Source organism: Oreochromis niloticus, linkage group LG3, assembly GCF_001858045.2.
Source record: "Oreochromis niloticus isolate F11D_XX linkage group LG3, O_niloticus_UMD_NMBU, whole genome shotgun sequence".
NCBI classification, from domain to species: Eukaryota; Metazoa; Chordata; class Actinopteri; order Cichliformes; family Cichlidae; genus Oreochromis; species Oreochromis niloticus.
In genome coordinates this window covers 65,971,148-65,998,370 of record NC_031967.2, presented here as the reverse complement: position 1 = coordinate 65,998,370, position 27,223 = coordinate 65,971,148, and the positions used below count along the sequence as shown (strand labels likewise).

The window sequence follows — 27,223 nt, the reverse complement described above, 5'->3', positions numbered from 1 at the left end:
TGTCGCCAAAGTGCTTGCTCATAGGGGGTCATATGATTGTTGGGTTTTTCTCTGTATCTATTATTGTACGATCTACTGTACAATATAAAGCGCCTTGAGGCGACTTTTGTTGTGATTTGGCGCTATATAAATAAAATTGAATTGAATTGAATTGAATTGAAGTATAAACAGAAATACGATTTATAAATAAGGTGTAATGTCCATGAGTGTTGACAGTGCAGTTATCCTCCAATCAGGGAGGAGGTAGGGCATGTTTGACAGCCTGTGGGTAAAAACTTCTGTTGAGTCTGTTCGTCTTTGACCTGATGGACCTGTAGCGTTTACCAGAGGGAAGGGGGGAAAAAAGTGAGTGTCCAGGGTGTGAGGGGTCTTTGATGATGATGCTGGCTTTCTGCTGAAGTCTGCCAGTATAGATGTCTCTGAGGGGGCTTAGTGAAGTGCCGACTGCCCGCTCTGCTGCCCTCACCACCCGCTGCAGTTTCCTCTTGTCCTCCGTGGTGCAGCAGTTGAACCAGAGTGTGCAGCAGTAAGTCAGAAGGCTCTCAATGGTGGAGCGGTAGAAGTTTACTAGCAGTCTTTGGGGTAATTGGGCCTGACATAGTTTCCTGAGAAAGTACAGCCTTTGTTGTGCTTTCCCTACCTGGTGGGAGATGTTTGTGGACCAGGTAAGGTCGGCCGAGATGTGGACTCCGAGAAACTTAAAGCTTTCTACCCTTTACCCTCTACATTGATGGGGAGGAGGTAGAGAGTGCTTAGATCGCTTTGTTCTTCTGAAGTCAATTACCATCTCCTTGGTCTTGGCTGTGTTCAGATGCAGGTTGTTGTCATCACACCATTTCTTCAGATGCTGAACCTCCTCTCTGTAGGCTGAATCATCGTTGTTGTCGATCAGTCCTATGACAGTGGTGTCATCAGCAAATTTTATAATGGTGTTACTGGTGTGGATTGGTGAACAGTCATGGGTGAAAAGTGAGTATAAGAGGGGACTGAGGACACACCCCTGTGGGACACCCACATTCAGAATGAGGGTGGAGGAGGTGTGCTCTCCCATTATTACATTCTGGGGTCTGTTGCTCAGGAAGTCCAGTATCCAGTTGCACAGTGAGCTGCTGAGTCCTAAGTTGCTTAGTTTATTAACCAGTTTGTGGGGTTGAACTGTATTGAAGGCGGAGCTGAAGTCCACAAATAGCATTCTCACATAGGTGTTACTACAGTCCAGGTGTGTGAGGGCTGTGTGAAGAGCTGTTATTATGGCATCCTCTGTCGACCTGTTTGCCCTGTATGCAAACTGGTATGGATCGAGGTTTGCAGGGATGGCAGCTTTAATGTGGGACATGATGAGCTGTTCGAAACATTTGGCAATTATGGGTGTTAAAGCAACTGGACGATAGTCATTCAAGCAGCTCACTGTGTTCTTCTTGGGCACTGGAACGATGGTGGCTGACTTAAGGCAGGATGGTACTACAGACTGTAGCAGTGAGAGGTTGAAGATGGTGGTGAAAACCTCTGCTAGTTGGTCTGCACATGCTTTAAGCACTCTACCAGCTACACCGTCAGGACCAGCTGCTTTCCTCGGGTTGACTCTGCGCAGTGTGGCTCTGACCTGGTGCTGCTCCAGCTGAATGGGAGTGTTGTCCCTCTCTGTAATGGCAGGATGGGTGATGGTGTCCCTGTTTTCTTGGTTAAAGCGGGCGAAGAAATGGTTTAGGGTGTCAGGTAAGGTGATGTCTGGGGAGTTGGTTTGTGTGCAACTGTCTTTGTAGCCAGTGAGTGTCTTGATCCCCTGCCACATGTTTCTGGAGTTGTTTGTGTTAAAGTGTTCCTCAATGCGCTGTTTGTATTTGTGCTTGGCTTCTTTTATGCCTTTAACCAGAGATTGGCGTGCCTCTTTGTAGACTTGTTGGTCTCCTGATTTGAAGGCGCTGTCACGTGCTCTTAGTAGGGCTCTCACCTCACTGTTGAGCCATGGCTTCTGGTTCGGGAACACTTTCACAGTCTTTATTGTTGTTACGCTCTCAGTACAGAAGCTGATGTATGAGAGTACAGCAGATGTGTGGCCCTCCAAGTCTGATCCTTCTGCAAATACACTCCAATTCGTGTTATCAAAACAGTCTTGTAGGGCCGTGGTGGCTTCCGTGGTCCACACTCTTACTGATTTTTCAGATGGTTTTTGTCTTTGAATTAGAGGTTTATAAGCAGGGATCAGGGACAGAGAGAGATGATCAGAGAGTCCGAGATGAGGCAGGGGGCTGGCCTTGTAAGCATCTGGGATGTTGGTGTAGACCTGGTCTAGTGTGTTGTTTTCCCTCGTCGGAAAGATCACGTTTTTAAAGAATCCAGGCAGGACAGATTTCAGGTTTGTGTGGTTAAAATCTCCTGCCACGATCACAGCGCAGTCCGGGTGCGTTGTTAGCTGTTTATTAATGGAGCGCTGGAGTAGCTCCATGGCTGACTTAGCATTAGCTTGCGGCGGCACATAAACTGCTATTATTGTGATCGCTGTGAGCTCTCTCGGCAAGTAGAAGGGTCTACACTGGACCATCATGTATTCTATGTCTGGGCAGCAGTGGACAACTTTAACTGTGTTGTTGGTGCACCAGTTATTGTTTACAAACACTAGCAGACCTCCCCCGCGTTTCTTACCGGACTCTTTGTTCCTGTCCGCTCTGAACGTAGCGTGGCCCGCTAGCTCAATCGCAGTGTCTGGGGTAAAAGTGTCCAGCCAAGTCTCTGTGATGATCATAACACAGTAATCCAGACAACGTGAGGTGATCCGCAGTCGTAGCTCGTCCATCTTGTTATTTAGTGACCGTGAGTTGGTGAGGAAGAGACTCGGAATAGCCGGTACGTGTGGGTTAGCACGTAGCCTAGCCTTCAGCCCCGCTCTCTTCCCTCTCTTCTGTTTCCTGTGCCTCCGTCGCCTACGCCACTTCAGCGGTGGTATGGTGAAATTAGAGTCGTTGACCCTCCGGATCTCAGGGGGAATTGAGTCCCAGTCATTGTCAGCAAAGGTGTGCAGGTTTTTGTAGTTTAGAACCGCAAGCAGTTCAGTTTTACTGTACTGTATATGTGCTCCTGCATATCGGAGTAAAAGTGAAACAAAAATACACAAAATAAAACGAAAACCGCTAAGTTGAGGAGAGCGCCGGGCCGCTGCGACTGCTCGCGCCGCCATCTTTCATTCACTTATCTTAAATGCACCTTAGAACACACACGCATCAACACTACCTCTGCCTCAATTTTATCCCACAACTTAGACATTCACATTAATCACACTCTCATAACACATACATATAGGATCTTGGGGGTGGGCACGCTACACGGATTCCAATCACCATCAGGGTGTACACCTCACCCCTGGCGTCGCTGCCCACCTCTCAATTTTAAATACACGTAGACATTGAGGGCTAGCAGGAGGGGCTATACGCTTACCTGCTGCTCTGGCAGGTAGCTCCATGCCCTCCTGGGTTTTAAATGCACCTTAGAACACACATACATCAACACTACATATGAGCGGGTGGAGGGAGGTTTGGAGTCTTCCTACACCCCCGTTCTCTGCGGCCTGCTGGAGCGGGGGGGCTAGGAGGAGGAGTTGGCTGTCCGATTGGGGTCTGGAATGTGGGGCCTCCCTGCTGCTGCTGAGTCGGGGCAGTCTGCTTCTCTCCACCCCAGGGAAAAGGGTAACACCACATGGGTCTGGGTGCAGTTTCCCCCTCCAGGGGCAAGGGTACCTAGACCTGGGGCTTAAAGTACGCTTGGGGAGTGTGATTTTGTGTACAACGTCTCTTTATGTCTGTCTCCACGTTGGGTGAGTGTGGAGTAATTGCATATGAGAGCATGCGGGTGGGAATGGATGTTTGTATCTGTGTGTGCCTGTATGTCTGTGTCTATATGTAAGGTTGGGTGTCAGACGCCACCTCTCTGGGGACATCTCAGGCCCTCCAAGGTTTGGAGACCTATCTCCCCCCACCACTTTCCCTGCCGGTGGCAGACGCCCTCAGACATCAGTGTGTTGGTGGTTCTTTGTGTCCGGGCATGGGCGTCTGGGTACACACCGGCTCACTCCTTGGTGGCTACTTGTCGGGGCCTGAAGCCTGGGGCTCGCTCGGGCCACTTCGGGGTGGGTGCCCTGGGCTTCTCGGCCCGGGGCTCGGTCACTCTGGCACAGCTGGCTGCCGGCGGAACTCACGGACATGTCGCTGCAACCCCCCCTGGCTTCTGCTCCGCAGCTGCTGAGTGACCCCTCACCTGGGGCTCTCCTCAGCTCTCTCTGGGATAGTGGCGTGGCTGCCCTTCTGTTGGTCTTCCTTGGTCTCTTGTGTTTTGAGGGCCTCTGGATGTCTGGAGTTTTGATCTCCTCCATACCTGCTTCATGCCCTGGTGGACGGGGCTGTGGCTCCCCACACCCTCTAGCAGATCATTACATAAAGAAACCTTTTAAATACAAGCGCGCTCATGCTCAAAGGTGTACACACGGGTGCTGCACAATAATATTTAATATTTAGTATTTACTGTTATATCCCATAGATCATCGTGATGTTGTTAATTATATTGCTCTCTTTTTCTTCTGCTTGTTTTCTCTTTTTTTTTCTCTTTCTCAACAGGAGATCCAGGTTATTGATATATGTATTTTTTGTCTGCTTATTTTGTTGGTTTTTGTTTTTTGCCCTTTATCCCCGTCCCTCTTCCCCGCTGTTTTTCTTTCCCTTTCTTTCTCCCCTTTCTTTTCCCCAGTCAAGTCTGTCCCGTATTTAGCAAGTGAAAATTAAATAAAATAAACAATAAAAGGTGAATCAAATAGACCATTACGGCAAGGCTGGGATGGTCCATTTGGTAAAGTAAATCCATTGGGCATCTTTCTTTGCCTTTAGACAATAATTCTGATGGCAAAAGAGCCAAACGGGACAGGCCAAAAGAAAAATGTCAGCCTTTAAATGAACCCTGCTTAAGTCTGTCACCTTTGTTTGGAGCCAAAAGCAAAAACTGTTTTTCAGTCTTCTGCAAACATACAACATTTCTGAAAGCACTCAAACTTCTTCACATTTGTCTTCACACACATCCTGAACATTTAGGAGCTAAAGAATGTTTCAAAGATCACTCAAAGATCTGAAATATAGAAAAACAACAACAGCTGCAGTGAGTGAACTCACCTCAGAGTCTCCAGTCGACAGTTAGGACTCTCCAGTCCAGCACACAGAAGCTTCACACCCAGATCCTGCGGGTTGTTGCCACTCATGTCCAGCTCTGTCAGATGGGAGGGGTTGGACTTCAGAGCTGAGGCCACAACTTCAAAGTGAGTCTCTGAGAGTCCACACTCAGCCAGTCTGCGATCATAGAAAATTTAAAATGTGTTATTATAAAAGCAGAAAATCTGCATTATAAACATAGACTGAATGGATATGAAGACAAAACAGTGACGTCATAATCTGATTAACATCTGTGCTTCAGCTCCTCTTACTGTGTTTGACATGACACAATGGTTCAGTCTCTCTCAGACCTGCAGACTTTTAATGACAATCTTTGTTTGGCTTTAATCTGCAGATGAAAGAGCAAGATGGTGTCACATTTAGCCTTCCATAATGTCCACAGTCTGTCCATGAGATCTGATCCAGAGTCAGAGAGAAGACACACATTTGGACTGTTTCGTGTTTTGAATCTGACTCCAGAACATTTTAAATGAGTTCAGCTCAGTGAAGAGTTCCAGCTGGAAAATTGATCTCTGTTTGCTACCTGCTGCTGTCAGGTACGACTGTTCACGTTCACACGCAGGAAAAATCTGCGGACTGTTACCAAACGGACCAGAAATCTCATCACTGGACAATAATGATGTATGAACGCAGAGCTGCTGATATCATATCTGATTTCAGGGGAACTAAACAGAGAAATGATTGGCTCATTTTATCTTTCTGAGCCATTAGTATGCTGGTATATCGCTAGTTGGCAGAAAAAGATTTGTATACATGTTCTGGGCTTCAGTGTTTATGACTCCAGATCCAGATGACAACAAGTCAAAATAATGTCTTTCATTGGTTTGTAAATGTCACTGTTTCCATTGAACTTGAGTGACGGTACAAAGACAGAGAGGGAGAAAAAGGAGAGAGAGGATGGAGACAACAAAGAGAGAACAAACACAAACAGGTGAGATTGGACAGGTAACCAAAGTCAGCAACCAATTAGAAAGCTTCTGTTCGACCCACATTCACTGATGACAATTGCACATTACCAAGCAGTGTGTTACTCTGATATCAAAAATGGATCCTGTTCTTTTAATAATGATCATCAGATTATATTATTGTGTTCTTTTGTAGCTGAATACGATTTTTGTGTGATTATCAGTGAAAGAAGCAGTGAGGAGGATGGAGAGGGAGAGAGAGGGAGGGGGGGGGGGGGGGGGGGGGGGGGGTCAAATGGTGAAGTCAAACACTAAAAGGATTTGTATTGATTTCATGGATGATTTGAGTGATTTCCAGCAGGACAAATAAACATTTCAGTGGATGTTCTAAAGAACATATTCACCGATATGAAACGTAGAACACTGAACGATCATGGCGATCATGGCTCAAGAGTTGGGAGTTCGCCTTGTAATCGGAAGGTTGCCGGTTCGAGCCCCAGCTTGGACAGTCTCGGTCGTTGTATCCTTGGGCAAGACACTTCACCTGTTGCCTACTGGTGGTGGTCGACTTCCCGGTGGCGCCAGTGTCCGGCAGCCTCGCCTCTGTCAGTGCGCCCCAGGGTGGCTGTGGCTACAATGTAGCCACACACACATTCAGACAAGTCATGCCGAACTTCTACCAGCATGCCTCCGCTGCACCTGTCTGCTGTGGCGTGCCTCAAGGATCTGTGTTAGGCCCTACTCTTTTCTCACTGTATATGCTCCCTCTAAGTGAAATTTTTGAGAAATACCACACCTCTTTCCACTGCTATGCTGACGATATACAGATCTACTTTGAACTAAATGATGATCTTGCTTTGTCCTTGCACTGTTTCCAAGAGTGCATGCGCGAGGTCAAAGAATGGCTCCTAGCAAACACTCTTATCCTAAATGATAAGAAAACTGAAATTGTGGTATTTGGCAGCAACGTTCCTCGTGGCCAACTTCGTGATGCCTTTGGTTCCCTTACCAGCTCCCTTTCTGACACTGTTAGCAATCTGGGCGTGTTGCTTGACAGCTCGTTCAAACTCGATAAACAAGTGTCTGCTGTAGTTAGATCTAGTTTCTACCAACTCCGTCTCATCTCTAAGGCTAGGCAGTATGTTCCGCATAAGGACCTGGAAGAGCTCATCCACGCCTTTGTGACCTCGAGGCTGGATTACTGCAACTCACTTTATTTTGGTCTTCATTCTGCCCTCCTTCATAGACTGCAGACAGTCCACAATGCTGCAGCACGCATTCTGACCAGAACCAGGAAGTTTGCCTCTATCACTCCTGTCCTGTGTAACCACGGTAACCTCTGACCCCATTTCCGCCAGTCCCTTTATTGTGGCGGGAATGAACTCTGTATAAGTTCCGGGTCAATCAGCTGCATGTTCCCTTCTCCTCTGGCTGCTGTTGTCCCTGTGGTTGGCGTACTTGTCAGATATTGACAACTTTTACACTACATACTAGTTGACAGCGTGCAATAACCCGGCCGATTCATTCATCTTTACACCACCTCACAATCGACTCAACGGTGAGTTATTTGTTTGTTTTGTTTTGTCACAATTAATGAAAATGCGGTGCCGCGGTCGCGCATTCTAAAACGCCGGTAAGCTAATGCTAGGCTAGTGACTGAAAGTGCAATTACTAGTTTTATTTATCGAATATTGTTGTTTTTGTTTATTCCACTATGGCCGAATGTTGAATTAACGTATCAAGAGTTGAACGAGTGATTTGAAGTTTGTAGTTTTGTCCGTTTTGGATGTTTTTTGTTACTTTTCTGATTAAATGCCAAAACGGCCTATGAGACTTTCGCATTGAGTTAAATTCCATTTGAATTATTGAATCTGTTGCGCAACACCTGTGATTAAATGTGTTTTGTAAATATATTTGATTAACTTTGGATAATGTTTATTAGCTTTATTGCTGATATACTTTGATGGGGCCCATGAGAATGTTGTTTAGTATTAGTATTTTGAATGATATTCATTATAAGAGATGACGACTATTGGTTTATTGATTGTTGTATGAAACATGGCATTAATTACTTGACTTTGTTATTCATGGATTTATGTATTTATTTTGTCATAGCAGTAGAATGCTGTTTCATTTTCTTCTGTGAATGATAATTTATGTTTTTGACCTTGTTTAGGTCAGGTTTTTTTTCCCCCCCGCGATCATCCCTGATCAGCGCGGGATGGCGAGCCACCCAACCACCACTGCATTGCGGTAGGACTTGTAATCCTATGGATTGAATCGAACTGTTTCCACATGACCTAGCACAGGTCTATGAAACTAAACTGATCTCATACCGGACTATACCTCATCCCACCTCCTTTTGGAACTTAATAAGTTGTTTTGTATTGTCAACATTATTTTTGTTTGTGATATATATGTGTATATATATTTTTTTTATTTTTTTTTGTACATCTGTCTATATAATTCTCATAACAAACATAAAATATATATATTTTTGAGCTCTATTTTTGTTTCCTGTGTTTTATTCACACACTCAGGCTCCATAGTCGAAGCTACTTCTGATAGCTCATTGTTTATGAAGCTGCAGTCAGGCGCCCTGGTCCTTTACCGCGTTACACCTAGCTGATCTGCATTGGCTACCCATAAAATACCATATCCAATTTAAAATACTGCTGCTTACGTTTAAAATTACCAACACAGCACCGAGCTACCTTAAGGAACTCCTTAAATCGTATGTTCCTGCCAGAGAATTAAGATCATCTACTCAGCTACTCTTGGTGCAGCCTAGATCTCGGCTGAAATCTAGAGGTGACCGGGCGTTTGCCCTGGCTGCACCAGAGTTGTGGAATAACCTTCCGATTGTGATCCGGGAGTCTGATTCCATCCAATCTTTTAAATCACGGTTAAAAACCTATTTGTTTAATCTTGCCTTTCCTGCTTGTTAATGCTCGCACCTGACTTTTAGACTTACTCTATTTTTTCTTATACATATTTTTATGGCTTGTGCTTTCACTATGTTTTTATTTGATATGCATTTTATATTACCCCTGTGTATTAGTGGCATTGACCTGTGAGTATATTTGATACTTTGCTAAGGCCTTATAATACTCGTGTTACTTCTCTGTCTCTTATGTTAAGCACTTTGGTATACCGCTGGTTTTTAAATGTGCTCTATAAATAAAGTTTGTTGTTGTTGTTGTTGTTGTTGTTGTTGTTGTTGTTGTTGTTGTTGTTGTTGTGTCTGACGAGGGGGGATCGAATTTTGGACCACTGCTACAAGCAGGGCTACAAAGCTGTCTCACACCCAGCTTTTGGGAAGTCTGACCACAACGCCATCTTCCTTATTCCCCAGTATAAACAAAACATACGGAGGGAAGAAGTAACCACAAGGGAGGTGAAATGTTGGTCTGCCCAATCAGAAGCTAGGCTACAGGACGCACTCAACGACGTAGACTGGGACATGTTCAGAGCATGCCCAGTCGACATCAATGAGTTTACAAAAGTAGCAGTATGCTTCGTCAATATGCTAGCGGAGGAGATTATCCCCACTGCAAGAGTCACCACATTGCTTAACCAGAAACCGTGGGTGGACAGATCCCTCCCCACTGCAGTGAGCACCAGGACCGCCACCTACAATGCGCGTCTCACCACTGGTGATATGAGCGCCTACAAAGCGGCCTCATATAGGCTGCGACGCGCGGTGAGAGTTGCCAAACGCCGGGAGCGTGTGGAGTCTCGCTTCCACCAGGGCAACACACGGAGTATGTGGCATGGACTACGCATTATTACGATCTACAAAGCCAGGGACAATGCACCGATCAATGCCGACTCTGCATTCACCAATGAGCTGAACCACTTCACTTCCGGCGCCGTCTCGGATGGCAGCCTGTCTAGCATGCTCTCTGCAGTTGGAAATTACTTTCCCCTTTCTTTCTTTTCCTCTTATTTATTTCTTTTTGTCTACTTAGTTAGTTTTTTAGTTTATACTTCTTGTGTAGTCGAGAAGTTTTTAGCCGTGTTTGGATACGAAACTCCGTGTAAAACAACTGAGATGACCGCGACGCCACGCTGCCCCTTTGTCTATAGCCGGGACCAGCTGCTGGGGTTAAGACAGCACAGCCATGCCGGTGTTCAGCATGAGATCCCCGCGGTGATCAAGAGGAACCACCGTGGCTGCAGAGCGGGGAAAACGCGAAGACTGCGGAGGAAAAGATTCCGTCCTGCTCTCCCGTCTGTGGTGACTGGCAATGTCAGATCGCTGGTTAATAAGATGGAGGAGATCGCGACGCTAACAAGGACAGAGAAAGTTTTCCGAGAATGCAGTGTTATGTGTTTCACGGAGACATGGCTGCACAAAAACATCCCGGACCAGGTGGTGGATATAAACGGATTTATGTGTGTGAGAGTGGACAGGGACCCAGGCAGTAGCGAGAAGAAGAGGGGAGGAGGACTCGACTGCCCTGCATCTCCTGTCTCCACACCCAGCTCTTCCCATCTTCTCCTTTCGCCTCCCCCCTCTCCTGCTTTGGAGATGACATCAAAAAAGAATTGGGCAGACTCCACTCCGGCAAAGCTGCTGGTCCTGATGGTGTCAGTCCCAGGGCCCTTAGGTGCTGTGCTTCCCAGCTGTCTGGAGTTCTACAACGGATCTTCAACATGAGCCTGGAGATGCAGAGAGTCCCATCACTCTGGAAGCAATCCTGCCTGGTTCCTGTCCCTAAAAAGATCAACCCATCGACCCCCAGTGACTACAGGCCAGTGGCTCTGACCTCACATGTCATGAAGACGCTGGAGAGACTCGTCCTAAAACATCTGCGGCTGCTGGTGGAGCCTTGGCTGGACCCCCTGCAGTTTGCTTATCAACCTCGTATCGGTGTGGAGGATGCCCTCATCTACCTGCTGGACCAGGCTTATTCTCATCTGGACATTGTTGGGAGCACTGTGAGGGTCATGTTCTTTGACTTCTCTAGTGCTTTTAACACGATCAGACAATCACTGCTGGGGAATAAGCTCACGAAAATGCAGGTGGACACCCCACTGGTAGGTTGGATTACGGACTATTTAACAAGTCGACCACAGCATGTCCGACTGAAGAGCTGCCGCTCAGATAACATTCTGAGCAGCACAGGGGCGCCGCAGGGGACGGTCCTATCACCCTTCCTCTTCACCCTCTACACATCTGACTTCAGGTACAAGTCTCAGTCATGCCATCTGCAGAAATTCTCAGATGACTCTGCCATCGTGGGCTGTATCAGGGATGGACAGGAGGAGGAGTACAGGAGTGTGGTGGACAGCTTTGTCGAGTGGTGTGAGCTAAACCACCTACAACTTAACATCACAAAGACAAAGGAACTGATTATGGACTTTAGGAAGCAGGCTCCTCCTCCTACCCCTGTCACCATCAGAGGGGCTGACGTGGAGATCGTTGAAGACTACCGGTACCTGGGGGTACACTTGGACTGTAAACTGGACTGGACCAAGAACACCAATGCTATCTTCAAAAAAGGGCAGAGTCGGCTTTTCCTACTGAGGCGGCTCAGGTCCTTCAATGTTGGTAGGAAACTGCTGACCATGTTCTATCACTCGGTGTTGGAGAGCGTCGTGTTCTTTGCAGCTGTGTGCTGGGGAAGTGGGGTGAAGACAGCTGATGCCAACAGGCTGAACAAACCGATTAGAAAGGCTGGTTCTGTCCTGGGTGTCAGACTTGAGAACCTGGAGGAGGTGTCTGAGAGGAGAATGCTAAAAAAGCTTCTTTCTATCATGGACAACCCCTCCCACCCCATGCACGCCCCCATGATGGACCATCGGAGCAAACGCAGCAAAAGACTCATTGCCCCGAAATGCAGAAATGACCGCCACAGGAAATCCTTTGTACCGGTGGCAATAAGACTGTTTAACTCTTCCTCACTCTGTAGGTGATTCTCCTAAGACTATTACCTATGTTATTCTGTTCCCTCCAGACCGTGCAATATTACCCAAGAGGACTTATTGAATATTTGTTTTCATCCCCCCATCATATGCTGCTACTCCCTTTATTCTATTGCACAATACTTTGTCACTTTCTAGAACCGCCTGCACTGATAGTTTAGTTATTTATTCACCAGGATATAGTTATGTATATTACTTTGTTAGAGTTATCCAATTATTTGTCTTGCACTATCCTACTGTATATTACTGTACACTACTCTTATTGTATATATTGTATATCTTATATCTATTTCATCTGTTCCTCGGTCTCTCCTGCTGCTTTCAGCATGTACATGACAAAAGAATTTCCCTCGGGATAAATAAAGTTGTTCTTATTCTTATTCTATTCTTATTCTAAGCCCGTTTCGAGATTAGCCAGGCGGCTAATGCTTACTACCGACTGACTACCGAGGATAGTGAAGTCATCAGCGAGAGACCGGTGATCAGCATTGAGGAGCACGACATCTGAGTGTCACTGAGAGTGAACACAAGGAAAGCGGCGGAGCCAGACGGCATCACCAGCCGTCTGCTGCCCTGCTGTGCTGACCAGGTACCAGTTGTGTTCACCTCCATCTTCAACGAGTCCCTGGCAAGGTCTGTGGTCCCCACATGCTTCAAAAGATCACTGACCTCAGTAGTAATGAAGGTGTTCGAGAGGCTGCTGAAGAACATCATCTCCTCCTCCATCCCAGACACCACAGATCCGCTCCGGTTCGCCTACCGACCCAACAGATCCACAGAGGACGCCATCGCCCACATCCTGCACACCACCCTCAGCCACGTGGACAAGAAACAGGGTAACTATGTCAGAATGCTGTTTGTTGTTTACGGTTCAGCGTTTAACACAATAGTGCCCAGCAGACTGTTCACAAAGCTGAGGGATTTGGGACTCAACAGCCATCTGTGTGCATGTGTGTTGGACTTCCTCACTGGCAGAACTCAGGAGGTGAGGGTGGGTAGGTGTGTCTCTAACAGCATTACCATCAACACAGGAGCACCACAGGGATGTGTCCTCTCGCCACTGCGCTACTCCCTGTACACTTCAGACTGTGTGGTCACCCACGGCTCCAACACCATTGTGAAGTTTGCTGATGACACAGTGGTGTTGGGCGCCATCTACAACAACGATGAGGCAACCTACATGGATGAAATGAAGAATCTGACATCATGGTGCCAGGAAAATTATCTCCAGCTGAACATTGGCAAGACCAAGGAGCAGGTGGTGACTTCAGAAGGAGTCAGCACAGAGACTACAAGCCCATTATCATCAATGGAGCTCCAGTGGAGAGAGTGCAGTCCTTCAGCCCACATAGCAAGCAGGTCTGGCCCAGATCTGGCATCAAGCTGGCACTTCTGACTGACTGGTGTCATGGCAGAGTGTATGTCAGCCAGAAGTGGGCCAGGTCTGGCAATGATGCCACTGTTCATGCAATGGCATCTCATATCTGGCGTGATTGTGGTTTGGTGTATGTGGCCCAGGCTCACAGAAAACAGGTCTTCCCTGGATCCGGCATCAAGCTGGCACTTCTGACTGACCAGTGTCATGGCAGGGTGTATGTCAACCAGATGTGGGCCAGGTCTGGTAATTATGGCACTATTTATGTTCCTATTTAAGTTGGAAGACCCGAGTGCAATGTTGATATACTATACTGCTATGGTAGCCAATGTTTCAAATTCAGGTATGACAGGTTTGTGAGTGTACACTTTATCCAAAACCTAGTGAGAGTTTACTCATGTTTACCACCGGGTGGCTGTAGCTCAGGTGGTAGAGCTGGTCACCTACTGATCGGAAGGTTAGTGGTTCGATTCTTGGCTCCTCCAGTCTGCATGTCAAGAGTGTGAATGTGTATGAATGTAATTAGGAAACACAGAAAGTGTGTGCTTGGGTGAATATGGCATGTTGTACAGAGAACTTTGAGTAATAAAGGGGGAAAGGAAATGCGCTGTAAAAGAATAATTCACTGTCTGAACAGAGGTTCGTCATGTTACTTTTGCACTATTTATGTTCCTGCACATGTTGTTATTACATGGCTTGATTAAGGTACACATTTGTCTGACATCTGGGCCAGCACAGGACCACCAGTGTGTCTGCAACTGGCCTTGTGCTGGCCCATGTCTGGGCCACCTCTGGCAAACCTGATCCGGGCCACCAAAGGGCCGTCATTCTTTGCGGTATGTGGGTCATGTGTAAGCACATTGTGTGGGCCAGATCTGGGCCATACCAATTTTGCTATGTGTGAAGTATCTCGGTGTCCACTTCTCCTCAGAACTGACATGATCTGCCCACATTCAGGTCCTGACTAAAAAGGCTAGGCAGCGCCTGTACCACCTACGACAACTGAGGAAGTTCAGGGTCTCTCCAGAGATCTTCAGGACTTTCTATGCAGGTGCTGTGGAGCGTATCCTCACACAGAACATCCTGGTTTAGGAACAACTATGTTAAGGACTAAAAAGCTCTTCAGAGAGTGATCCGTACAGCAGAACGCTGCTGCAGGATTGCTCTCCGCCCACTTTAGGACACCTACAACAGGAGATGCCGGACTAGAGCAGTGCAGATACTGAAGGATCCGTCCCATCCTGGCAACATACTGTTGCAACTTCTGCAATCCGGTAGAAGGTTCCGCATCATCCGGGCAAGGACAGAGAGACTCAAGAGGAGCTTCTATCCCCAAACCATCCAGGCCCTAAACCATTTGTGTCTATTTTGTAAAATGTTCAGATTGTCTATTCTTATTTAATTCACTTGATGTATAGAATTCACCTGCTTGCTGCATACAATGCTGCTACTGCACATTCACCTAACCTGTGCAGTGGTAGCATGCTCACCTGAGCATGTCAGGTTACATTTTACTGTGTGTTATACTTGTACAACTATGCATGTGACGAATAAAGAACCTTGAACCTTGAACCTTGAATATCAGTGGAAACATGGTGGAAACAGCTGTGACTACATGGATGTGACACATCTTCAAATCTGTTCTCCACTCTTGGATTTGGGATCCATGGAGCTGCTCTGTGCTGAGTCTTTATAATAAAGGAATGGTGTGGAAGATTGCAGCGTAAAGACACAAACACTGTGTGGTTACAACCTGAACCTCCCACTGTCTATAAAGCCCTGATGACGACATGATGTTTGGCGAGCGGTGCCAGGAAGTTAGCTTGGGGATGTAAACAGCAGCCAAAAACACAGCAGTGAATTCCATCAGCAGAAAATGGGGACGACATTTCAGCAGCAACAACTAAACATAGAGATTGAAAATGTGACGTCATTCAGGGGTAAAACCGCAAAGGATTCTGGGAACGCGTGGCAAGCGGTACTAGCGCACGCAGGCTTTCAATTGAAATGAGTTACACAGCGATAAAAAGAAACACAAAAAATGGCAAGAAGCTGTTATATTATTAACTGCAATAGCCGGTCGCATGACAGCCACGGGAAGCCGACGGGTAAAGAGATCAGTTGTTATCGGATTATGTCGTTGAAGAGAAATTGTTCAAGCCATGTTTCCGAAGTAACAAAGAGCCAACGGATGGCCTGGATTGCAGCCATTCGAAGACCAAATATAACGTCCCAGAACATTCCAGCTCACATGTTAGTCTGCTCCAAGCATTCCCACAAAGGTAAGTGTTTTGTAGTAATTAATATTTTCATAACATAATTGGTGATATAGGTTACAAGCAAGTCTGGCACTGAACAGAAATTGTCACGCTATGCTCCTTTGTTTATTGTGCATAAATAGTGAATTGTCCTTACAGAATATTGGGTTTCGCTTCTGTTATTACCACGGTACATTGACAAAAACATATACTTTTATTCACAGGATAAAACAGTTTTTTTGTATCACTAATTGCCCAGTACGATTACAGCATACATTATTGTCACTGCTGCATTTCTGTAATCCGTACCAGAAATTATTTCCACTACTAATTAATTACCGTTAATTAACTCCATAATAAAATAATAAATGGTTAACGAATGTGTATTTATGAAGACGATTCGTGAGACTGGTAAACTTACTTTTGTTCGTACGATGGTCTTTCGTTCTACACGGTGCATTTCAAGGTCCTGCACCCATCCGTCGGTAAACTGTACCTGGGCTTGTTGCAGTGACCTGAAGTTACTAAAAACTTCATGAGTGTATGCACTCACTCCAAGAACCATATAAATATAAATATGAGCGTGATGAAAGTTGGGCAGCACGCTAACGTCTTTTGTCCACTCTGTGTGCTCGTAAGGGTCTGACCCTTTCACTCCTTTGATTTTTTCCTCGTATCTTTTCTTTGACTTTTCATTAAGTCTGTCTTTGTACGGACCAGCATTGTTCTCCTTCGTTTTGTACATTTTTGGGGGGCAAAGAAAAAGCAAGAAGGTACTGGAACCGGAGAATAAACGTTTTGCGGTGCTGCAAATACTTGCGTTTGATGCATTGCTTTGATTGTTTTGCCACTACTACCCGGCGTGCAATTTGCGAAAGTCACGTGGTCTGTCAATCTCTATTGAACAATCAGCTCTGTGATTAATGAGGAAAGTAAGTCAGACATTGGTCATTAGGAGCAGCAGCAGGAATGAGAGTGAATCCATGTACTGCTGTGACATCAGCGTTAGCTCACATATTTGACACGTTCAGTCCAGATGTCAGCAGTGTCTTCTCACTCAGTTTGTCCCACTGATGGCAGTAAGAGAGCACAGCTGGTTCACCTCTGAGCCTCACTCTGAACCACAACACTGTCACTCATCAGTTCGATACTGTTGACCATAATATCCTATTAGAGCGATTAGAACATGCTGTAGGTATTACAGGTACTGCGCTGCAGTGGTTTGTATCATATCTATCTAATAGACTCCAATTTGTGCATGTAAATGGAGAGTCCTCTTCACACACTAAGGTCAATTATGGTGTTACACAGGGTTCAGTGCTAGGAACAATACTGTTTACATTATACATGCTTCCCTTAGGCAGCATCATTAGAAGACATAGCATAAATTTTCACTGCTATGCAGATGACACGCAGCTCTATCTATCCATGAAGCCAGGTAACACACACCAATTAGTTAAACTGCAGGAATGCCTTAAAGACATAAAGACCTGGATGGCCGCTAACTTTCTGCTTCTTAATTCAGATCAAACTGAGGTTATTGTACTCGGCCCTGAAAATCTTAGAAATATGGTATCTAACCAGATTCTTACTCTGGATGGCATTACCTTGGCCTCAAGTAACACTGTGAGGAACCTTGGAGTAATTTTTGACCAGGATAGGTCCTTCAGCGCACATATTAAACAAATATGTAAGACTGCTTTCTTCCATTTGCGCAACATCTCTAAAGTTAGAAATATCCTGTCTCAGAGTGACGCTGAAAAACTAGTTCATGCATTTATTACTTCCAGGCTGGACTAGAGTCCTAGAGTATTTAAAAGTAGAATGGGAGGCAGAGCCTTCAGTTTTCAGGCCCCTCTTCTGTGGAACCAGCTTCCAGTTTGGATTCGGGAGACAGACACTATCTCTACTTTCAAAATTAGGCTTAAAATTTTCCTTTTTACTAAAGCATATAGTTAGGGCTGGACCAGGTGACCCTGAATCCTCCCTTAGTTATGCTGCAATAGACATAGGCTGCCGGGGATTCCCATGATGCATTGAGTTTTCCTTTCCAGTCACCTTTCTCACTCACTATGTGTTAATAAATGGTAAATGTCCAGTGTTTGTCTAGCGCTTTACCAGTCCCTAAGGACCCCAAAGCGCTTTACACATCCAGTCATTCACCCATTCACACACTGGTGATGGCAAGCTACATTGTAGCCACAGTCACCCTGGGGCGCACTGACAGAGGCGAGGCTGCCGAACACTGGCACCACCGGGCCCTCTGACCACCACCAGTAGGAAACAGGTGAAGTGTCTTGCCCAAGGACACAAAGACCAAGACTGTCCAAGCCGGGGCTCGAGCCAGCAACCTTCTGATTACAAGGCGAACTCCCAACTCTTGAGCCATGATCGCCCTCTTAATAGACATCTCTGCATTGAATCATATCTGTTATTAACCTCTGTCTCTCTTCCACAGCACGTCTTTCATCCTGTTTTCCTTCTCCCACCCCAACCAGTCACAGCAGATGGCCGCCACTCCCTGAGCCTGGTTCTGCCAAAGGTTTCTTCCTGTTAAAAGGGAGTTTTTCCTTCCCACTTTCACCAAAGTGCTTGCTCATAGGGGGTCAAATGATTGTTGGGTTTTTCTCTGTACCTATGAAGCGCCTTGAGGCGACTTTTGTTGTGATTTGGCGCTATATAAATAAAATTGAATTGAATTGAACTGAATTGAATCTGGACTCACCGAGCCTTTCTGCAGGTCCTCACAGCTGGAATCAGTCTCTGTCGTCCCTGATCTGATGTGTTGTAGTTCTGCAGGTCCAACTCATCCAGAACCTCCTCTGACATCTGGAGCATGAAGGCCAGAGCTGAGCACTGGATTTCAGAGAGTTCCTTCTCTGATCTGTTCTCTGACTTAAGGAACTTTTGGATCTCCTGATGTACTGAGAGTTCATTCATCTCCATCAGACAGTGGAAGATATTGATGCTTCTGTCAGGAGAGATTTTATCACTGTTCATCTTCTTCAGGTTGTTGATGACACTCTGGATGGTTTCTGGACTGATCTCTGTCTGACCCAGCAGACCTCCTAAGAGTCTCTGGTTAGACTCCAGAGAGAGGCCATGAAGGAAGCGAACAAACAGGTCCAGGTGGCCATTTTTACTCTGGAGGGACATCATCATGACTCTCTTCAGGAAACCATCCAGAGATGACTCATTCCAGTCTATCCTCAGGAAGTCCAGCACCTCTGTGTTCCAGTTGGTGAAACAGTGGAACACGTAGACTGCAGCCAGAAACTCCTGAATGCTCAGATGAACAAAGCAGTAGACTGGTTTCTGGAAGATCACACACTCTCTTTTGAAGATCTCGGTACAAACTCCTGAGTACACCGAGGCCTCTGTCACATCCAGACCACACTGCTCCAGGTCTTCTTGGTAGAACATGATGTTTCCTTTCTCCAGATGTTCAAACGCCAGCCTCCCCAGCTTCAGAAGAACTTCATTGTTAGCCTCTATCAGCTCCTGTGGACTCATCTCATGTCCCTCATGGTACTTGTTCTTCTTCCTCTTTGTCTGAACCAGCAGAAAGTGTGAGTACATGTCAGTCAGGGTCTTGGGCAGCTCTCCTCTCTGCTCTGTAGTCAACATGTGCTCCAGAACTGTAGCAGTGATCCAGCAGAAGACTGGGATACTACACATGATGTGGAGGCTCCTGGATGTCTTCATGTGGGAGATGATTCTGCTGGACAGATCTTCATCACTGAATCTCCTCCTGAAGTACTCCTCCTTCTGGGCGTCAGTGAAGCCTCGTGCTTCTGTTAGCCTGTCAACACATGTAGGAGGGATCTGATTGGCTGCTGCAGGTCGGGAAGTTATCCAGACGAGAGCCGAGGGAAGCAGATTCCCCTGGATGAGGTTTGTCAGCAGCTGGCTGACTGATGACTTCTGTGTGACATCAGACAGCAGCTTCCTGTTGGTGAAATCCAATGAAAGTCTGCTTTCATCCAGGCCGTCAAAGATGAACAAAAGCTGGGAGACAGCCAGCTTCTCTGCTGTGACCTTCTGTAATGTTGGATGGAAAACATGGAGCAGCTCCAGAAGACTGTACTGCTCATCTCTGATCAGGTTCAGCTCCCTGAATGAAAGCAGAACCACCACACTGACATGTTGGTTCTCCGAGCCCTCTGCCCAGTCCAGAGTGAACTTCTGCACTGAGAAGGTTTTTCCAACACCAGCCACGCCGTTGGTCAGAACCACTCTGATGGGTCTCTGTTGGTCAGGGAAGGCTTTAAAGATGTCCTGGCACCTGATTGAAGCGTCATGGAGGGCGTCCATCTTGGAAGCTGTCTCCAGCTGCCTCACCTCATGTTGGGTATGAACATCTTCACTCTGTCCCTCTGTGATGTAGAGCTCAGTGTAGATCCTGTTGAGGAGGGTTCTACTTCCTGTTTCATCACTTCCTTCAGTCACACGTTCACATCTCCTCCTCAGACTGATCTTATGTTCATCTAAAACCTCCTGCAGACCAACATCTGCTGAAAGAAAGAGAAACAATGAGACTAAAGAGAAAGAAAACTCTTCAATGTCTGAACAACACAAGAAGTCCAGTTTTCAGAAATGAGTCCATCAGCAGACAGATGTTCAGTCTTACTTTGTACACAGCTGCTCTGACTGGCTGTCTGCAGTCCAGCTCTGGTTCTGGATCTTTCTCCACACTGGGGACAGGAGGAGTCTCCTGATGAAGCAGACTGGTCCCAGTATGAGGAAATGCACTGTCTGCAGAACCAGAAACATATCCAAGGTGAGCAGGTTACCCTCCAGCATAAAGCAGTTAAAACATGAATGAATGTAAAAAAGTTTCCCAGCTTTCACTCAGACTGTACTCGGTGCCATATTACAGATGTGGTTTCTGGCAGCTGCTCCAGCTGCAGGATCAAACACACAAGTGCAAACATCTTTGTCTTTACTGCTTCTTTATTATTTAACAACACAACATGTAGTTCTTGTCTCAGTTAAGCATCAGTTATGCAGCCTTTAGCATTAGCATTGTTAGCATATATGCAACAGAAACATGGTCAGAAACTGTTGAGAGGGGCCTGCATAGGGAAAGGAGAAGATCGCTGTTCCCACCTCTGAGTTATTACAATCAACCCACCGCTGACTCGGTCACAGTCAGGGGGTCATGCAGTGGGCCAGCCCTCTATGTCCACACTGGCTCCAGTAGGTCCTCTTTACATATTTTTTCATTTATTATTTATGTGTCTGATTCTCCTGTTCTTTTTCCCCCACCTCGTTTTGATCAGGACAAGTTTTCCTCTTTAAACTAATCAGACTTTTCTGTGTGCAGCAGCTGTGAGATGAAGGCTCCAGGATGTCTAAATAGACTAAATATTTCCTAAGTTCAGTTTTAATCATTTTCCCAACTCTGGTCTCTGACTACAACTCTTATAATAGAATTACAGACTTCTAAATGCTATTTTAGGATATTTATTCTCACGGGACAACATGACAGATTGTTTCCATGTTTGTCCAAATGGTTTTTTCATGACTTCCAGAAGTTAATATAGTTTTTAAATGAGTCGTATCCAGGAAGAAAAAAAAACTGTTTCAGGTGATCATTCATTGCAGTATTCTCCATCTATAAAATCAAAGAAATATGTGAAACATTGCTGACAGAATCTGCTGTGACGACATTGGACATCAACTCTAAACATTTTTTCAACTGCTGATCGTTCCCGTCAGTTTGAAGCTTCTAAAACATTTTCTTACTTTTCTTTGATGTTCTTTGGAACAACGACTTGTTTGCTTTGTGTCTGTCTTACTTTCTCCTGACACTTACTTCATATACACAATATCCTCATGAGAACCAGCCTATTTATGTCCTCTGTAAAGGACATTTGTTTTCAGTGTATATCTTTTGAGTTATTCGAGCTACCCTACTAAGTCCTGATGTGCTAGATAGAGGACATCCTGGGCTTCCCATTGATATCTCATATGTTTGGTGGAATCTTTTAGCTCCAAAATAGGCAAATAGGCAGGAAATCACAAGAAAAATTTAATGGGAAGATTCTTTTTGCCTCAGTTTGCAGGAGGATACTGCCAAGAGGATTCACACACCATCCAAAACACTGAACTCAGATGTTTCAGTCTCTTCCATGACCGCATATGTACCAAATCAGCACCCAGGCATGCAGACTGCTTCTACAAATATCTGTGAGAGAATGGCTCGCTCTCCGGAGCTCAGTGAACTCCAGGGTGTTGCTGTGATAGGATGCTACCAGTGCAACAAGTTCAGCTGTGAAATTACCTCACTACTAAATATTCCACAGTCAGCTGTTAGTAGGATTATAACAGAGTGGAAGTTACTGGGAACAACAGCAGCTCAGCCATGAAGTGGAAAACAGAGCGGGGTCAGTGGATGGTGAACTGCAGAGTTTCTGCAGAGCCAATGTGTTGCAGACTTTATTTTATCAGAAAATTCCACAGCAACATCATGATATAGACTTGTAGTTTGCACCGATGTGTTTTCTAAATTCTATCACACACATATATGCAGGGCTCTAGACTAACTTTTTGCCACAGTTGCACTCAAATTTTTCAACCGCATCGCTTAACACATTTCTAAATGAAAAACTAACAATCTTGTGCTTAAAGTGCTTTGTCAATATTGTAGAAAATGTTAAACTTAATCATCATCTTGGCCTCCTCTGACGACCTGTTTGCTGCTGCCTGCTGCTGAAAGGGAGTGGGGAGAGGGGACACTTGGGCAGTGCATTTATTGCAGTATATAATGTGTTCTCTGGATACATTGTGCTTTTTCAGCATTCAAAGATTGATGGCACCGTGTCAGAGCTGGCTATGAATTTCAGATGGATCAGGCCTTAACTTAACAAAAAAGTTATCAATAGTTCTTTTCATCTTTTCTCATTACCCACAGCTACATCCACTTCTGTCAGGCCTAGGCTGCTCACTAGGGCTGCGTATCATCACTGATTTCTATAATCCATTCAATTCCAGTTCTCAAAGTCCTGATTCGATTCAATTTAGCCTCAGACAGTCAGAAATATTATAATTCTGATCATTTATCAGTACTGATACATGTGAGACTTCATCAGAATTGTGAACATCACAGCAGATGCCTTTGTGTGAAAGTAACTGAGAATAAAACACAGAAAAACATGAAGGAGATTTTCCTGGTCTGGCGTTTTATAGCAGATAACCTTAAAAATATTCTGCAATATTCTGTAATTTTGCATAATTTTAAAAAGTTTACATTTCTTCAGTATTGAACAGCAGAAATTAGGCTTTCTTGTCCGAGGTCATTTAAGTGAAAAAAAGAAAAGAAAAGAAAAAGACAAGCGGCCGACAGCGCTGTAAACAACGGTAGACTGGTGGGTAATAAGCGAATGGATAATGCAGAAAACAGAGATTTGAGACGGGAAACTGTTCTTGAAGTACACACAGAGAGCTGTGCATGAAGTGTGATTTTCATCATGGTGGAAGCAAAACAGCAAAAGTAAGAGGGAATTCATGACGATGTTTATCAACTGTGAAGTGTAGTTTGCTGCTTCTTTTGCTGCTTGCTTGGTGAATTTTGGTTGGAGAGAGACAAAACCTGCAGCTCAGAATCAGCGCAAAAAGACGTAAACACAGTGCGGACCCGACGCATCAGAATTGCTGAGCTCCGACGGCGTGTCCGTCTACGGACCGTCGGCTGAGAAAGCCGAGAAAGAGAAAGCTGTTTCTGATGCGTCGGGTCCGCTCTGTGTTTACGTCTTTGTGTGGACTCCGTGTAGCTGCTCTCATTTACTGTTTGGTGGTTGTTGGAATAGTTTTGTGAGCTTTAATCTGAGAATCTAGCGTTTCTGGTAAAACAAAGTTTAATGAATCAATATCGTTTTATTCAAGCTACTCACCTCCCTCTTCCACCTGCATTTCAAATTGACCACGGCCAAACAGAGAGGCCCCGCTCCTGACTATCTTTGACTGGTTTAGTCCACGATAGGGACATAATGTGTGTCTGTTGTTGACCACACGGAGAGCTGCAGAGATTTTTTTTGTTACCCGAACAGTTGGTCGCACCAGTGCGACCAAAGAGTTTTTTTAGTCGCACCATTGAAAAATTTGGTCACATTTGCGACCAAATTGGTCACACTCTAGAGCCCTGCATATACGTGAAAAGTTAGCACAAGCATAATATTATAATATTATGTGCGTTCAGTGTGTTCAGCATAATATAAATTAGACATTAATTGAAAGAGCTGTATTGTTGATTTGTCTGCTATTCTACTTAAATTTATTCTATTTATTCTTCATCTATTCTACCAAACTATTATATATTATCGATGACTCATTACATTTCAAACCTTTACATTTTATAATTTTGATGCCGAGGGCACAAAACAGCCTAGGACCACCCCTGCCTGTGTACCTTCCATGTCTTGTGTCTCTACAGGATTTTGTTAAGTTGTGCGTTCTCCCTGTCTTGTTGTACCTGATTAGTTCCAGCTGTTGTTTAACTGAACTTCCCGAAGGAACCAACTCGAGGGATTAATAAAGTTCTCTCTCTCTGTTTCTCCTCTTTAGCGTTGTTATAAACCCAAACACTACAACTAACAAGTGGATTTTCCTGTTTTAGCTCAGCCAGCAAACAAAGCAGAACCACTTCCTGCTGAAGAGACAGAGAGTGAAAGTTTTTAAATGAAGTCATTGCTGCAGCAAATAGCAGCACAACAGTGAGACAGATTTTTAGCTTCAGTGTTCTTATTCTCCACCAAGTCATTGCTTCTGTCACTAATTAACTAACAAAAAACTAATCTATGTCTATTACCAACCAACCAACTCAGCTCTCAAACAGTTCATGTTACTAACAGCTCACCTCTGCAGCAGACACAGGCTGGGATTTAAAATTAATGGGTGCATCTTTGCAGGTTTGCAGGCTGAGCATAACCTGAAGGAAAATCTGAACTAGTGTTGGCAGTGTGAGAACAGAGCGCCACCCAGAGGTCATTTACACTGTGCAGGACTATTGATGGTCCCACTGTGAGCAGCAGGAGTTTAAATGTTGGACATGTTTTATAGAATAAAGGAACTCCAGACTTGGTTACTTCCTTTGAAATGCAGTTTAGAGACCAGGGGTCCGTTCTTCGTACCTCGCTTACTACATCCAAGATCAAATGACACATCCAAGATCAAATCATCGCGCTAACTTTGAGCTCGCTAATCCGGTTCTCCGAACACACCTGTTGTTGACGATTAGTATAGCTGGATGAAGTAATCTGAGATCACTGGGTGGCTTAAAAGGGGCTACGCATCGATAGTAGAAACATTGATCGGCAACCCTGTGATTGGTCGGCGAAGATGTCGAAGGAGTGCGCTCAGTATTTCACGGCAGCAGACCAAGAACTCTTGATTGAGGGATATCAGGAGTTTCAGAGTTTAATTAAAACGCAGGGGAACACTGCAAAGGCTGCAAAAGCAAGGAGAGAGGGCTGGCAGAAAGTTGCTGACAAATTAAACTCGTAAGTGATCCGTGATATTACATTATATCATGTGATATTATATTATACCACATTGTATTATATTACATCATATCCTCTTTCACATTAGAGCCACAACAGGACCCACTAGAACATGGGAAAAAGTAAAAGTGAAATATAAGAATATTCCACAGAATGGTAATATTTATCACTTATATTGCTTTTAGTCTATGACAAGAGACCCTGGAATAATCTGTTTGTTTGTTTATAACAGCAACCAAGAAAAGGGCAGGGCAAATAAAGACAGGTGGTGGTCCTGCACCCCCTCGTCACACCCCTTTTTGTACTGTGACATTTATTGACATTGTGGGTTTTTTTGTGTGTAGTTTGACATAACACTCCATCACTTTTACCTGTTCCCATGCAAGGGGTGACTGAAGCATGCACAGTAAGTCGGGAGTAAGTATATACAGTACAGTAAGTATATATATATATATATATAGAGAGAGAGAGAGAGAGAGAGAGAGAGAGGAAGAAAGTAAATAATACCCTCACGGGAGAATCGATATCTCTCTATGAGCACACCGTCGCGCTGAGCTAAAGGATCCTGTCTATCCCGCAATATACGCTAAATTCTGAAAACTCTCCTTATCAATCTTGCACCTTCCTTGCTCGCGTACAAACGGACAGGACATGGCTGCGACAGACTTCCCAAATCCACCTTCGCTTTTATAGCCGTGGTCTCTCATCTTGATTGCACGTAGTAATTTACTATTACTACTCTAAAATATGAATTACATCTGACATGATCTACTACATGTAATAGAATGATTAATAGTACATTTCCCTTTTTTTCGGAAATGACCTGTATGTATCTGTATGCAATCAATAAAAGAATCAAATGCTGCATTATCTTTAGTTACATTGATAATATTTATTTATGGTAAAACAGTGGAGAAATGTCGCTGTTGCTTTCATATAACTGCAGCGGACATACCTGAGTGGCCGCGATCTAATCCTGTTTACATAAAGTAAACCTGCTCCTGAGCTTTGGAGAACCGAACGATCCAAGATTACGCGAAATCGTCAACATTCAAATCCGGCTAACTTACTTAGCGAGGTACGAAGAACGGGCCCCTGGAAACAAAATCAAACATTTCATTTAAAACAGACACCAAACTGACATCCAAGACTTCATGTTACTAACAGCTCACCTCTCTGCAGCAGACACAGGCTGGACTTTAAAATAAATGGCACGATCATTGGACCAGTCACTCTTTAAGGACACACAGCTGGGTTCAGGTTCAGGTTTGCGTTTAGTTCCTCGTTTCTCCCTGTGAATAATGATGGAGCAGTGATGTGAGTGCTGAGCTGTGACATGGAGAAGAGTCATGGACAGTTAGAGATGGTCATCTCACCTCTGAGCTTTGGTCTGGCTCTCATGTTCCCCACACAGAGTGCTTTTAGAGGGAGGGACTCCCTCCTCTCTGTCCTCACACTGATCCATGCTGCTCAATTCACATCAGCTCACACACACTTTCTACCTTCACCTGCAGAGGAAACACAAATCATTCATGTGCACATCAACTGAAATCCTCCTTTCCATCATGTGTGCTGTCCAAATATCAGCTGCTTCTTTCCTGCTTCATCTCAGTGTCAGCTGAATGCAGTCAGACAGCAGTGTGAGGCAGAGGAAGCTGCCATCAGCTGCTCTACTATCAGTCCACTAGATGGAGCCATGAAGCACACACGATGCATTCACTGACACACACTGATTTAATGGTAATAAGAAAAATAAGAAGTGACAGTTTGTCTCTCTAAGTTTGTTAATGTGGACAGAAAACAAAAGGAAGGTGGACGAGGCAGATTTTAACAACACAAGGAGTTTGTTTTGATTGTCTGTTGTTGGTTGTTTTTTTCCTAACTGTACTGTTAATTTAAAAAGAAGGAGCATTTTAAGAGTTACAGCTCTGTGTTAAGTACCCTCTGCCCCAAAAGCTGGAGGTGGCAGAGTTAAATATCCGAAGATTCATATTGAGAGTGACCAACAGGGACAATGAAATGAGTATATTACTGGGACGGCTGAGGT

At 45.0% G+C, this 27,223-nt stretch overlaps 1 protein-coding gene and 1 long non-coding RNA gene across 3 annotated transcripts in view; both read right to left on the bottom strand.

Annotated features, from left to right (window-relative positions):
* The window catches only part of LOC102076691 (NACHT, LRR and PYD domains-containing protein 12), a 46,223-nt gene extending 26,894 nt beyond the window's left edge, over positions 1–19,329 (bottom strand). The window contains exons 1-2 of the mRNA XM_025905198.1: positions 18,402–19,329; positions 5,151–5,324 (exon numbers count right to left, since the gene is read on the bottom strand). Of these exons, the coding sequence (XP_025760983.1) occupies positions 5,151–5,324; positions 18,402–19,303 (1,076 nt within the window). The 5' untranslated portion in view covers positions 19,304–19,329. The remainder of the gene's footprint in view (positions 1–5,150; positions 5,325–18,401) is intronic.
* Positions 19,330–20,157: 828 nt separating this feature from the next.
* Positions 20,158–26,616, bottom strand: LOC109199412 (uncharacterized). Of its 2 annotated transcripts, none has more exons than XR_003219269.1 (4): positions 26,553–26,616; positions 26,349–26,468; positions 20,307–20,431; positions 20,158–20,187 (listed from the first exon to the last, which is right to left on the bottom strand). It is a non-coding gene; the product is annotated as an uncharacterized LOC109199412 (long non-coding RNA). The 2 variants fall into 2 exon arrangements; XR_002059821.2 differs by having other exon boundaries at positions 20,163–20,190.
* Positions 26,617–27,223: the final 607 nt, after the last annotated feature.